Source organism: Haliaeetus albicilla, unplaced genomic scaffold (assembly GCF_947461875.1).
Source record: "Haliaeetus albicilla unplaced genomic scaffold, bHalAlb1.1 scaffold_83, whole genome shotgun sequence".
In the NCBI taxonomy this organism is placed as follows: domain Eukaryota; kingdom Metazoa; phylum Chordata; class Aves; order Accipitriformes; family Accipitridae; genus Haliaeetus; species Haliaeetus albicilla.
Window position 1 is genome coordinate 368 of NW_027212537.1, and position 13,705 is coordinate 14,072.

At 57.5% G+C, this 13,705-nt stretch overlaps 1 protein-coding gene across 1 annotated transcript; it reads left to right on the forward strand.

Annotated features, from left to right (window-relative positions):
- Positions 1–2,205: 2,205 nt before the first annotated feature.
- Positions 2,206–13,427, forward strand: LOC138684306 (uncharacterized). The gene is made up of 4 exons (XM_069777987.1): positions 2,206–2,447; positions 4,456–4,681; positions 11,770–11,864; positions 12,497–13,427. The coding sequence occupies exons 1-4, from the start codon at positions 2,206–2,208 to the stop codon at positions 13,425–13,427; spliced, it is 1,494 nt and encodes a 497-aa protein (XP_069634088.1).
- The last annotated feature ends 278 nt before the right edge of the window (positions 13,428–13,705 follow it).

Below are 13,705 nucleotides of genomic sequence, written 5' to 3' on the forward strand. Positions count from 1 at the left end.
CTGGTACAGTGCTATGTTTTGAGTTCAGTATGCAAAGAACCTTGATAACACTGATGTTTGCAGTTGTTGCTAAGTAGCGTTTAGACTAAAGTCAAGGATTTTTCAGCTTCTCATGCCCAGCCAGCGAGAAAGCTGGAGGGGCACAAGAAGTTGGCACAGGACACAGCCAGGGCACCTGACCCAAACTGGCCAACAGGGTATTCCATAGTATGCGACGTTCCATCTAGTATAGGAAGTGAGGAGTGTGGGGGGGGAATCGCTGCTCGGGGACTAGCTGGGTGTCGATCGGCAGGTGGTGAGCGATTGCACTGCGCATCATTTGTACATTCCAATCCTTTTATTATTGCTGTTGTCATTTCATTAGTGTTATCATTATTAGTTTCTCCTTTTCTGTTCTATTAAACCATTCTTATCTCAACCCACGAGTTTTACTTCTTGTTCCCGATTTTCTCCCCCATCCCACTGGATGGGGGGGAGTGAGTGAGCGGCTGCGTGGTGCTTAGTTGCTGGCTGGGGTTAAACCACGGCGGAGACAGAGTCACAGCAGCACAGAATGGATGCTGAAAGGGACCTCTAGAGATCATCCAGCCCACCTCAGCTGCGCAAGCAGGGTCAGCTGCAGCAGGCTGTGAGTCTGGTTCTCGAAGGTGCCGTTGACTGCGTTGCTCCCAGGTTGTGGAGCTCGCATGGGAAATGGGCAATAAAGAGGGATGAAGTTTCCAGGCACTTTCTGGCCGGTGCAGTGATTTTTTTTTTTTTTTTTTCCTTCTGATTTTTTCTCTCCCCTTCATGGTCTTGCAGCTGCCCAAGGTGCAGCCAGACAAGGGGAGGAGGGTCCCTGCGTGGCCTGCAGCTCCCTCCCTCGCCATTCTTGGGGTGATTTGGGGTTATTTTGGTGTGTCAGTGAGGCAAAGCTGGGCTCTCCGGGGCTGAGGTCAGTGGGACCCGAGGAAGGCCATGATGGTCTTGAGGCTTTGAAGGGCTTTGCACCGAGCCCTGTCCCCGCTGGAGGGGACGCTGGTGGTGTTCAAGACGAAGGCCTTGCAGCCCTTGCTGTCGTGTGTGCCCGTGTCCCCCCCGGCCCCCGAGGTCTGTCCTTGTCGCAGGGGCTCTGTGCTGCTTTCTGCGTGGGGCCGTGTCCGTGAGTCCTGCAGGGAGCTGTCTGTCCTGGCTTCCCCACCAAAGGGCTGCTCCCCCTGGGGAAGGGGAGAGGGGAGTCGTCCGCGTCCCGCCCCACCGTTGCCTGCCCCGCTGGTGGTGACTCGGCCCTGGGGGTGGCTCGGTTCCCCTCGGGGCTTTCCCCGGCTCGGATCTGGGGCTCAGCGGGGCTTTTGCACCTCTTGGGTGCTGTTTCTTGGTGCCCCCTGCTCTCCCTCCCCCTCCCACACAGGCACGGAGCGGTTCTGGAGAAGGAGCTTTTAATTGAAAAGACAAGAGAAAAGGTCCCATCCAAGTTGGTCTAACCCCTCCCCACCCCCCTCCCCGGCCCCTCCTTCAACAAATACCGCCCCTCCTCTCCCACCCCCCACTCCCCCCATCTCCATCCCTCTCACCCCTGTCTAATCCCCGCCCCCCCCTCACACCCCCACGTTGGCCGCAAGAGCCCTGCGCTTGCTGGGTGGCATTGGCAAGGAGCTCTGCGCCTGCCTCTTCCTCCGCTTGCCTGCCGTGGCAGGTGGGGATGGTGGCAGGTCCATCCCGGCATCCTCCCACAGCTCCTGGGGCTCCATCCCGATGATGTTGAATATTTCTAGGCTCAGCATGGCGTCGCTGAGCTCGGGGATGCAGTAGTCAGGGGTGAGCATCTCCTCAGGCAGCGAGAGCGAGCTGAAGTCGCGGTGGGGGGTGGCTGCGCCGGTGCCACCAGCGTCCCCGGGCATGGAGCTCCTGCTGGGAGCATGCTGGCTGACGCCAACTCCATCCGGGGAGCAACCAAAGAGCACTAGGGCCTCTTGCAGAGGCACTTTCTCAGACGCTGCAAGTTCACCTACAGGCTCCCCAAGGGCTTGATTGTGGGGGTCAGCACAGGGGCTGGGGGGGACGTCACTGCCTGGGCGTGCCCCCACAGGGGTGGCCATGCCACAGGTGTTGATCTTGGCCAACGGCCCCTCGATGTTCTCGTAGCTGGGGATGGGTGTTGGCATCGCTGGGGGGGCTGGGGCCATCCCTCTCTCCGCTCCGCTGGTGCCAGCAGGGTCCCCAGACATGGGGCTGCTGCTGGGACCATCCTGGCTGACCCCCACTCCATCCAGGGAGCAACTGAAGAGCCTTAGGGCCTCTTCCAGGAGCATCTCCTCGGACACTGCAAGGTCGCCTGCAGTGTCCCCAACGGCTTGGTTGTGGCTGGCAGCGCAGGGGCTGGGGGGGACATCGCTGCCCAGGGGTGCCCCCACAGGGGTGGCCGTGCTGGGGATGTTGATCTGTGCCAACTGCCCCTCGCTGTGCTGGTAGCCGGGGATGGACAGTGGCAGCTCCAGAGGGGCTGGGGCCACGCCACTCCTCTGATTTTCACAGGGTGTGAGGTATTGTGGTTGGCCCTGGGGGGTCCCTGGGGCTGTCCAGGCCAGGGGGGCCCCGCAGCCCCCGGGACCCCACAGGGCAGCACCCGGCAGAGAAGCGGCGCCTTGGCCGAGCGTGGCGGTGGCCGGCGGAGGCAGGTGGGTGGTTGTCCACTGGATGCGGAAGACGCGGGGGTCGAAGAGGCAGCCACATGGAGCTCTCTGCAGCCCTGTGTGGGTGAGGGGGAGCCGTGCTGGGGCGGGGGGACTCTCCAGGGGCACCCGCCGAGCCGGCCCCGATGGCCGACATCCCCCAGCTCTGGGCCAGGGGCGTGGGGAGCTTGTGGCCGGGGCGATCCCCACAGGGTGAGCTGCTGTGCCGGTGGGACGGGGTTGCAAATCGGGGAGGAGACTCGTATCTAGGAGGTGAAACGGGAGAGGTGGCCCCAAATATTTGGGGAATTCTCTGCAGATGGGCTTTCCTGGGCACGTGCCGCCCGGGCGAGGGCAAGGATGCTCACCGGGGCTTGCTGAACCCCCATGTGAAAAGTGCCGGGGGAAGGGGTGTGATGGGGATGGGGAAGGTGCCAGAGCAGACTGGGGTGCCATACCTGCTGGTGGTGCCTGGGGGGCCTGGGGTGGCCGGGCTGCAGGGAAGGGCTGCTCCTGCGCGGGCAGGTGGCACAGGTTGGCTGAGCCTAAGAGAGAGAGGAGCGATGGCCGGCGGTCACCTCTGCTCTTGCCCCCCAAGAGCGTCCCTGGGCTGCAGGGGTTGGGGTCGGTCCCTACCTCGGGGGTAGAAGGTTTTGGGGAGCGTGAATGGCTGGAAAAGCTGGGGTGCCGGGGGGCCCCAGGGCCCAGGCAGTGGGAGCTGCACTGGTGGCCGCGCCATGGTCCCTTCTGGCTGTTGGCTGCCAAGGACTCTTTGGCGTCTCCCCGGAAGGAATGCGGGGGCTCCCTGTGTTCCGCCCCACCCCCAAGAGCCTCCCCAGCTCCTCCTGGGGAGGGAAAGGGTTAAGGGAGGCTGGGGTGCCCCCGGGGCCTACAGGCGGCTCTCAGGGTCTGCGGGTGCAAATCCTCTTTGCTTTCAACAGTATTTTTCCGGTGGGGGAAGAAGAACAAGTTGATTCAGCCGAGCCGAGCGGGGACCAAGCTGCAGCCGCAGCCTCCTTGCGCCAGATGGCAAATGCGTTTGCGACTGTTGCCCGTGCTTCTGTTCGCTGCGTTGACCGGAGCGAGGCAGAAATAGGAAAAAGGACCTCGAGGGCGCGAAGGAAGGTCACGCGGTGTCGCTCAGTGGCACGCTTTCCCCCAGCCCTCGCTCCAGTAGTGCTGTCAGGTCTTTTAGTCTCCTGATGGGAAAAGCAGCAGCTCTGGATCCCCCTCGGAGGGGGCGGCGCTTTCCCTGGGTGCGTGACACCCAGGAGGAGACGGTACCCGCCGCCGCGTGCTCCCAGAAAAGGACTGGATTCTGCCCAACGTCCGGTGTCGGGGCGCTGGGGCTGTTTGCGCTCTACGGGACCCCAGGGATGGGGTTAGTACATCCCCTCCTCGTGCTTGGAGGATTCGGCACTAGCAAGGACCCCCTGGTACCAAGGACACAGGCCTCTCGCTCCCGCTGTGTGAACAGTGTGTGGCCTGGGGGAGTCGGGACAACTGCCGTGAACCGGAGGCCAAAGATCTCTCCTGGCCTGTATCCTGTTAATTAAAGAGATGGCGCTCTGTTGGTGAGGCACCTCTGGCTGCAAGATTGCGCAAGGCCATCTGCTGCGTAACTTGTGGCAGGGACCGATGCTGGGGGCGTGAAGGCAAGCGCGGTTCTAAAACCATAAAACTCCGTTTCATTTCAGAGCGCAGCTGAGCCACCCCGCTCCTCAACACTCTGCCATCTGCACCGCTGTGGCTGGGACCGGGCAGTGCTGCACATCCCAAAGGCCACCAAGTCACACCCGTGTCCCTGCTGCTTTGCCGGGAGCTTCTGCGATGCGAGCGATGTTCTGGGGGCTGATCTCTTGGACTGCAGCTACTCAGTCCCTGACCGGCAGCTGGTCAGGAGGGTTGCGTCCCAGGTGGAATTCCACCTCTCTGACGAGAACCTGGCCAAGGATGCTTTCCTCCTGAAACACGTCCAGAAGAACAAGATGGGCTTCGTCAGCATCAAACTGCTGACGTCCTTGAAGAAGGTAGGCAGCCCGTTGCGTTGGCCAGCCAGGGTGGGAAGTGGCCTCCACGTGGAGGATGCCTGGGTGTCTGGGTGTGCTCTGGCTGTCTGCGGTGAGGTGCTCGGGGAGGTCCGGGCTCTGCTCAGGCTGCCTGTGTCCCGGCAAAGCGCTGGTGGTGCAGAGCTGGGCCCTGCTGTCTGCCTTCAACGTGCTGCAGCAGTTCTCCACCCAGGGAGGGTGGCTGGGGAAGCGGTGAGGGGTCCTCAAACCCCAAGCCCAGGGCTGGGTTCACCTCTTCTGCCCGTGGTTCCCCCAGGCTGCTTTGAGAGAGGAGAGCTCGTCCTCCGGCGCTGAGGCTCCTTTACATTTGGGTTTGGGGCTTTCTCTTTTCTTTTGTTTTTCATCACGACTAGATGAATGAGCAGCGGAGTTTATTAAAGCAACGGTACAGGTGCTTTTGGATTGCCCGTGATAAATAGACTGTCTGCAAAGCGCGTGCAGGTGACAATACAGTCGCCTACAAGCGCGTTAAATGATGAAAGAAAAGAGCTCTAAAGAATTCTAAGTTTCCCAGGGAAGCACTCGGTACAGCCAAGTGTTCAAATCTCACACAGTAGGCATCCCTATGGCGGGGGGGAGAGAGGCTCAGCCCATCGACTGATCCCAGAAGTCAGCGATGTCCTCCCGACTTGTCTGTGATGGTGTCTTCCCTGGCATTTCTCCTCTTTTAAGCCCTTTTATGTTTTCTGAGTTTTTCGGTGGAGCTTGAGTGACTCTAGTCATACATACCTTTCCTTTGATTGGTATAAAGTTCTCTCGCTTTGCTTTTAAAGGCATACGCTAGAGAAAATTCAGAGCGCGTGCTCAGTGGGGGGTGGTCGCACCTTGGAGGTGGGTACCTTTGGGGGTGGAGGTGTGTTTTGGTGTTGTAATGAGCAAAGTTCACCCAAAGGACCTGCTGTTGCGTGTGAGTACCCCAGAAGTGGGCACGTGTGATATAAACCAGAAGTGTAGGGCGTTAGCTTGACAGAACCGCCGTTATTTTACCTCCTTGCTTCAGTGGATTCAATGCAGGGACCAAGCGTTCTCGTTCTGATCCTTCCGGTTGCCTACCCCTGCGATCACCGAGCCTGGCCGCGGGGTCTCGGCTCCGCTCCACCCTCTGTGTTCCTTTTCAGAGTCAGCGTACCAAGCTCCCCTGGTGTTGCTGACGTCTAAAGTTGCAGGTCACGTTGCTTAGGGAGCTACCACGGAACCGATTCTTGACGTGTGCACTGTGTTCCTCCCTGGAGGTTCACCTTCCCTTCAGGGGCGGGGGGACGTGTGTCATACCGACAAGTCACCTCCAGCAATCATTCCACGGGCTGTCGCTGTGCCCGGGAGGCCCGGGGGTCTCTCCCTGCCCTTGGCGGCCATGCCCTGGGCCCAGCTGCTGGGTGTCCCTGGCGCCTGCTCTGCCACTCGGCTCGCAAGGAGAAGCCTGGTGCTGTTCCTCTTCTCTCGGGCCATGGCAGGAACCAAGCGTGCAGCGCAGAGACCGCCCCTATTAGCCGTCCCCTCTCTGCGCCAGAGCTAAAGCCTGTGCGGCCCCACAGCCAGGAGGAGCAGGGACTTGATGTGGCTGGACACAACCCCTTTTCGTGGGGCGTAAGGGGGGTGATTTCGGCAGCCGCAGCCTGGAGGCAAGCCAAAGTGTAACCAGAGCCATAGGTTGGGATGGTGGGTGCCAAGAGCCCGCCACGGAAGTAAGCCAGGCTTTGAGGAACAAGTGCGCGGAGGTGACCCCGGTGTGGTGGAAGGAAAGGTTGGTCGTATTCAGACGTGGACCATTTGGATCCGTGACCAAAGCCCAGCCAGGCAAAGGACAGACAGCTCTTCCAAACTGTCAAAATAGCCCATTGCTGCTATTGCCGTCACATCCCCTTGTCCCACTGAAACCCAGCTGCGCAGCCTTTCTATTAAATACACGCGTTGGCCGTGTTTATATGGGATACTAAAGGCGCTTCAGCCATGGGTGAAACTTCCACAGCTCACCTGTGACTTGAACCTTTCTGAGAGTTCTTTGCCTACCTCGGTTTGTGGGAAGATGTTCGGATCTTACCTCAAACCCTGGCAAGTCTCCTTTTCCTTTAGGTTTTAGTATTTTGAGTACTGAGAGATTAAGAGAGGTACTCTCCTTGCCATTTTGTGCGTTGGTGCCAAAATGGATCTGTACCTTCAGACTATGTAAATAAGGGCACGTAGGCCACAGACATTCCTTTGGTTGTGGTGATGCCAGAGGTGAAAGACAGGGGTTTGGTTCCCTCTGCAGGAATTCTGCAGAGATGTAGAGAGCATGCACGGTTTCCTCACCGTTCCTTACCAAGGGACACTTGCTACCACGCTGTCAGGGGAGGTTTGGACTTGACGTGAGGAGACATTTCTTTGCCAAGAGGGTGGTCACACCCTGAAACAGGCTTCCTGGAGAGGTGGTGGATGCCCCGTGCCTGTCAGTGTTGAAGAGGCATTTGGACAATGCCCTTAATACCATGCTTGAACTTTTGGTCAGCCCTGAAACGGTCAGGTAATGGTCAGGACTAGATGATGGTTGTAGGTTCCTTCCAGCTGAACTATTCCATTCTATTCTGTTCTGTTCTACTCTGCTCTGTTCCCTGTGCTCACCATGAGTCAAATACCAACGAGACTGTTATTTGCCTGAAACGCCAGGGGGGTTTCAGCTCCAGAACCACTTTGAAGGACACATAACACAAAGGTTGCAAGTGGAAACAGGCTATTATTTTTATTTTTCTGAGTCTGTTTCAGAGCTGATGCTCACAAGCCTTAACACAATGTGCCTGTGTAGCCAGGAGCAGGCTGATGCATTCTTCAGTTGAGCTTGAGAAAACATCCTTTGCAGCCTGGCAAAGGCAAGTCCCAGAGCTACAGAAAGTAGCAGGAGGAATACAGGCCAAGCAGTCCCTGTTTCCTGAAGAGTGAGAACATGCAGAATGAGGATCAGGACCGACCACACACAAAAGAAGAAGGAGGAGGAGGAGGAGGTGTGTGGTACTGTGGGGTATTTTCCAAAGTATGACAGGTAGAGGTGAAAAGCGTATTTTTGCGTTCGGCAACTTGCTCCGCCGCTGTGCTTCTTGGCCAACGATGCACAAAAGGCGCTCTCGTGCCGGCCCTGCGCTTGATTTGCGTGCAGGGAGAGGTGAAAAGTGGCAGCTCGTGATGGGGCAGCAAGCCTGGAGCCCTTCCAAGCACAGGCTGTTTTGCCCAAGCCATAAGCCCTGGGGAAATGGAGCTAAGGGAAGAGCAGAGCTCGCTCCCGCTCCCGCTCCAGACTTGCACTGGGCAAGAGAGCCCGAGAGAGGCAGGGCACGAGCGGTGCCTTGGAGGTGCAAGAGCAGCAGGCAGGGAGCTAGGCGAAAGGGCCCAGAGGAGCCCTGACAAGGGGCTGTGCTCAGTGCTACAGAGGACAAGAAGCAACCCCCGGGAGCATCCCTTGGAGCCCGGCCTGGGAGTCCGAAAGCTTCCTCCCCCCGGATGCGGGGCACGAGGGCCACCTTCGTGGAGCACGAGCAGCGGGCACCTAGCCACAACGGCCCAAAGGAGCCCTGGCGAGGGGCCGTGCTCAGTGCTGCAGAGGAAGGCAAAAAACCCCCGGGGACACTTGCTAGCCCACCGTGGGGGAAAAAAAGCCTTCCTCCCCCTAGCTGCAGGGCACGAGAGGCCATCTTCGTGGTGCACGAGCAGCAGGCAGTAACCTAGCCAAAATGGACCGGAGGAGCCCTGGCAAGTGGTCCTGCTCAGTGCTGCAGAGGAAGGCAAAAAACCCCCGGGGCCCAGTGCCAATCTGCGCCGGGGGAAAATTCCTTCCTGACCCCAGAGCTGGCGATCGGCTATTCCCTGAGCACGTGAGCAAGACCTGCCTCCTGGTCCCGCAGGCTGGTCACGCCTCCCAGGGGATGCCCAGCCCCAGATTTCGTCAAGGCCGCTACCCAAGATGATTTTGCTCCTTTGGAGGAAGCTCTCCTCTTTGGGATGCACCCGAGACTCCTCCCAGGCATCTCCCAGAGTCTTTTAGCCTCTGCTCTAACTACCTAATGCCTCAGGTAGCAGCCCCAGACTCTTCCAAGGAAGCTACCCAAGATGATTCTTCTCTTTTGCAGGAAGCTCTCTCCTCCAGGATTGACCCAAGACTCCTCCCAGGCGTCTCCCAGAATGTTTTGACCTCTGTGTTCGGGACTGGAGATCCCAGCTACCTGCCCCAGACTCCTCCAAGTAAGTAGCTCAAGACATTTTTTTTCTCCTGTAGAGAAATCTCTCAACTCCGACAGCCACCTGAGACTCCTCCCAGGCATCTCCTAGAGTCTTCTGTCCTCTGCTTTACCTACCTAAGGTCTCAGGTAGAAGCCCCAGACTCCTCCAAGGAAGCTACCTTTGAGGTTTTTTTCTTTTTTGGAGGAACCTCTGCCCTCCGGGATCCCCCTGTGACTCCTTCCAGGCGTCTCCTAGAGTCTTTTGTCCTTTTCTTATAAGGAGCTGAGATCCCAGGTAGCAGCCCCAGACTTGTCTAATGAAGCTACCCCGGATGATTTTTCTCCTTTGGAGGAAGCTCTTTCCTCCGGGATCCACCCGAGACTCCTCCCAGGCATCTCCCAGAATCTTTTGGCCTCTGCTTTACGGACCTAAGATCCTAAGAAAAGATAGCTATGAAAAGGCCAAAAGGCTCTGGGAGATGCCTGGGAGGAGTCACAGGTGGATCCCAAAGGGGAGAGCTTCCTCCAAAAAAGAAAAAACCTCAAGGGTAGCTTCCTTTTAGGAGTCTGGGGCTGCTACCCAAGATCTTGCACGAGCAGCAGGCAGTAACCTAGCCAAAATGGACCGGAGGAGCCCTGACAAGTGGTCCTGCTCAGTGCTGCAGAGGAAGGCAAAAAACCCCCGGGGCCCAGTGCCAATCTGCGCCGGGGGAAAATTCCTTCCTGACCCCAGAGCTGGCGATCGGCTATTCCCTGAGCACGTGTGAGCAAGACCTGCCTCCTGGTCCCGCAGGCTGGTCACGCCCCCCAGGGGATGCCCAAGCCCTGTTCTCCCTGAACCTGGAGCCACCTCGGGGCTTCCGAGAGTGGCCAAGTGCCCCCGGCCTGATCGACCTTGGGGGCAAGAATCCTTCCCACGCCTTCGGGCCACCAGCGGGTGCTCCAAAGCACTGGGAGCCCTGGCAACATCTCTGCATCCCACTTCTTACGGCTGCTGCCACTGGTTCCGCAGGGAGTGAGGACGGCGAGCTCTGCAGTGCTCCTCAAGAAGGCATTCCCTTGGTCTTGCCACAGCTCTCCATCCAAAAAAGCCTGATGGCCTCGGGCACCTCCAGGGCTTGGTGGTTCTTCTCGTCTCCAGCAGCCTGGTGCAGCCTCCGGTCTTCCTCCCTCAGCGCCCGGCAAGTAATTCCAGCGGCTCCTCACAGACTTCCTCTGGGATGTCTCTGGGCCGCCTGCCAGGCAGACTGGCAGTGGGACAGGGGAGGCTGCCCCTTTTATAGTGCCCCGGGGCATTGTGACTGCTGCGTTGCCGGGTGGTGGCACTGCGACACGGGGGGAGGGAGGGGGGTGGTGTGAGGGGGCCCCCCGTGCGCAGCGCTGCCCACTGCCCCTCGGCCCAGCATCCTTCGGAGGAAGGCCTTTGGGGCGCCGGCCCCGGGGGCTGTGTTGCGTTACCGAGTCCAGAAGTTTGGCAGAAAATAAACCGCCTTGCGTTCCAGCTTATCCTCAGATGTCAGAGGGGCTAGGGACGGCTGGGTTTAATTTCTGAGTGATGTCCAATTCGACGCTCTAAGGGTGGTCGCGTTCAATGTGCTGAACTATCACGATGAGGGATGGCCTTAATAGCGTACTGCACTCTGGCTTAGCTGCGTTCAACGCACGAGAATGACCAGACTTCGGGAGTTTGGTTGCGCTAACAAATTATCACGACTAGATGAATGAGCAGCGCAGTTTATTAAAGCAACGGTACAGGTGCTTTTGGATTGCCCGTGATAAATAGACTGTCTGCAAAGCACGTGCAGGTGACAATACCGTTGCCTACAGGCGCGTTAAATGATGAAAGAAAAGAGCTCTAAAGAATTCTAAGTTTCCCGGGGAAGCACTCGGTACAGCCGAGTGTTCAAATCTCACGCAATAGGCATCCCTATGGCGGGGGGAGAGAGGCTCAGCCCATCGACTGATGCCAGAAGTCAGTGATGTCCTCCCGACTTGTCTGTGATGGTGTCTTCCCTGGCATTTCTCCTCTCTTAAGACCTTTTATGTTTTCTGAGTTTTTCGGTGGAGCTTGAGTGACTCTAGTCACACATACCTTTCCTTTGATTGGTATAAAGTTCTCTCGCTTTGCTTTTAAAGGTGTATGCTAGAGAAAATTCAGAGCGCGTGCTCAGTGGGGGTTGGTCGCACCTTGGAGATGGGTAACTTTGGGGGTGGAGGTGTGTTTTGGTATTACAATGAGCAGAGTTCACCTGAAACATGTCCAGAAGAACAAGATGGGCTTCGTCAGCATCAAACTGCTGACACCCTTGAAGAAGGTAGGCAGCCCGTTGCGTTGGCCAGCCGGGGTGGGAAGTGGCCTCCACGTGGAGGATGCCTGGGTGTCTGGGTGTGCTCTGGCTGTCTGCGGTGAGGTGCTCGGGGAGGTCCAGGCTCTGCTCAGGAAGCCTGTGTCCCGGCAAAGCGCTGGTGGTGCAGAGCTGGGCCCTGCTGTCTGCCTTCAACGTGCTGCAGCAGTTCTCCACCCAGGGAGGGTGGCTGGGGAAGCGGTGAGGGGTCCTCAAACCCCAAGCCCAGGGCTGGGTTCACCTCTTCTGCCCGTGGTTCCCCCAGGCTGCTCTGGGAGAGATCATGCCTTAACTAAAAAACTGCAGGGAAGCACTGGTGGTGTGATGTACAGGGAAGCTGTGTCTTCTTGCCATGGTCCGGGAGCACAGGCGGCCTTCTCCCACAAATCCTGAAAGGGGGATATTGCCTTGCCATGACCTCAGGTTGATGGGGGTGCAGCCTGCCTCGATGATGGGTTTAGGGTGGTCCCTGCCTGGGGAGACTCACAGTGACACAGTGGCCCCCTCTGTCCCTCAGGTGAAATACCTGACGCATGACTGGTGGCTGACGCTTTACACCCTGCGGTTCTCAGAGCTGCTGGAGGTGAACGAGGAGGGCACCAAAGTGAGGCGGTGGGTGATAGCATATGTCCATACATTCTGTATGGTATGTCTAAATATTTGTTGGTTTTAATATTTTGTACCAGCCGTGGAAACTGGTTTGCTGCTAGGTGGCTGTAAAAGTGAGATTTGGTAAATAATTATTAGAAATCTTATACTAACACTATGATTGAAAAAAGAGACAGAAGTGTAGCCAAGTAATTAACTAGTAGAGGTAGTTACTCCTAAGTTTTACAGTTCTTTGCTCTTATGACTGGATGTTCCTGTACATTAGATAAGATTAATATTGAAACTGACCATATATGACTGAAACCATGTTAAGCTCCAAGATCAAAGAACAAGGATGACGAACAAGACTTGAAGGTCAGCCAACAGAATTTGAAACGGATCGGTGGTCGCAAAAGCAGCCCTTTGACTCAAATGAAGAACCGTTGCATGTGATCAGATGTAGGCAATACTATGATACTCAGTTACAATAACTTTTATGTATATGTATACTAATCTGATTAATATGTAATTGGTTACTCCATATAACCTGTTTGTGCTGAAGCTGTGGCACGCGTGCTAGGTGGAACTATCCCCCGTGCATCCAGCGCTGCAATAAAGAATGCCTACTTTCTAAAACTCCAAAATGAGTCTTAGAGAGTTTCTTCGACTGGCTTTTCGGTATCATGGGTCCCCATCCCCGAGTCCCTGCTGAGTGTCCCCCCCAGCAGACTGCTGCTGGCCTGGGAGCTGCTGACCCTGGAGCAGGACGTGCTGCTGCTGCTCCAGAAGAATTTCCTCAAGACCATCACGAGGATGTTCAGCCCCTTCGGCACCATCGCCTCCATCCGCATCCTGCGGCCGGGCCGCAAGCTGCCCTCGGATGTGCGGAAATACACGTCAGACTTCCCCGAGCTGCTGAGCAAGCACTGCGCACTGGTGGAGTACAAGAGCCTGGGGAGCGCTTCAGCCTTGAGGAGCCTTGAGGACCTCGGCCACCAGAGCTGTCCGCGTGGCGAGAGCATCAGGGTGGTCCGGCTCTGCGGGAAGGGCTCCAAGAAGACAGCCAGGGCCAAGAGGGAGGTGGCGGAGGAGCTGATGGACCAGCCGGGTTGGAAAGCGCAGGCGGTGGCCGCGACCTTCCCCAACGGCCTCGGGGACTCCCTGCTCTGCAGCTCCCCGGAGTTGAACGGTGCCCAGGCGCTGCCACCCCTCCTCCTGCACAAGGACCCCGCGGCACCCTCCTGGCCCGGCAGCAACTTCAAGCCCAGCAATTTCAGCAATGCCTTCACTGGATTGCTCCTCGCCAGCAAAGTCTTCCCTCCGCTCGGGACAGGCTTGGGCACAGGCAGCTGCTACGGCCTCTGCTCCAGCACTGAGAGCACTCGTGGCTGCGGCTGGGGGAGTGGGGTGGGTGCCTGGGCACCCTGGCCCAGCAGCCCCTCTCCAGATGCCAAACCTCTTGCCGGCAATCCTCCGGCAGCGACGTGGGTGCCTGAGCCCCTCGGCCTGCGGGATGCGGTGCTTTGCCTGCCCCACTGTTGTCCCAGAAGTGGGGTCATTCACCCGGTGTGCAAAATGCCAATATAAACACAGAGCAGAGGTATTTTATTCCAGTTCTTGTTTACACAAAGATGGGGGCTAGGTGGTAATCCGCAAAGCTAGCACCCCTCATGCCTAAATGGGCAAGCAATTTATACAGTTCAGTTATACATATTCAATTTCCAAAGTTCTTCCAAAAACTATTACTGGGAGTCGCTTATCTCGCACAGTTTCCATTGGGCTAAAGTTTCCCTGCTTGGAATTAAAGGTACAGTGTTCTTTTCTTTTACAGCACATGCTCAAGGAGAGTTGGGGGGGTAAGTCTT

Excerpts from the sequence above, each read along its gene's own strand:
- LOC138684306 (XM_069777987.1), top strand. The coding sequence starts at position 2,206 with ATGGGGCTGCTGCTGGGACCATCCTGGCTGACCCCCACTCCATCCAGG. Across the intron at positions 2,448-4,455 it reads AACTGCCCCTCGCTGTGCTG|CTGCTGCTTTGCCGGGAGCT; the intron begins GTAGCCGGGGAT and ends ACACCCGTGTCC. Across the intron at positions 4,682-11,769 it reads TGCTGACGTCCTTGAAGAAG|GTGAAATACCTGACGCATGA; the intron begins GTAGGCAGCCCG and ends TCTGTCCCTCAG.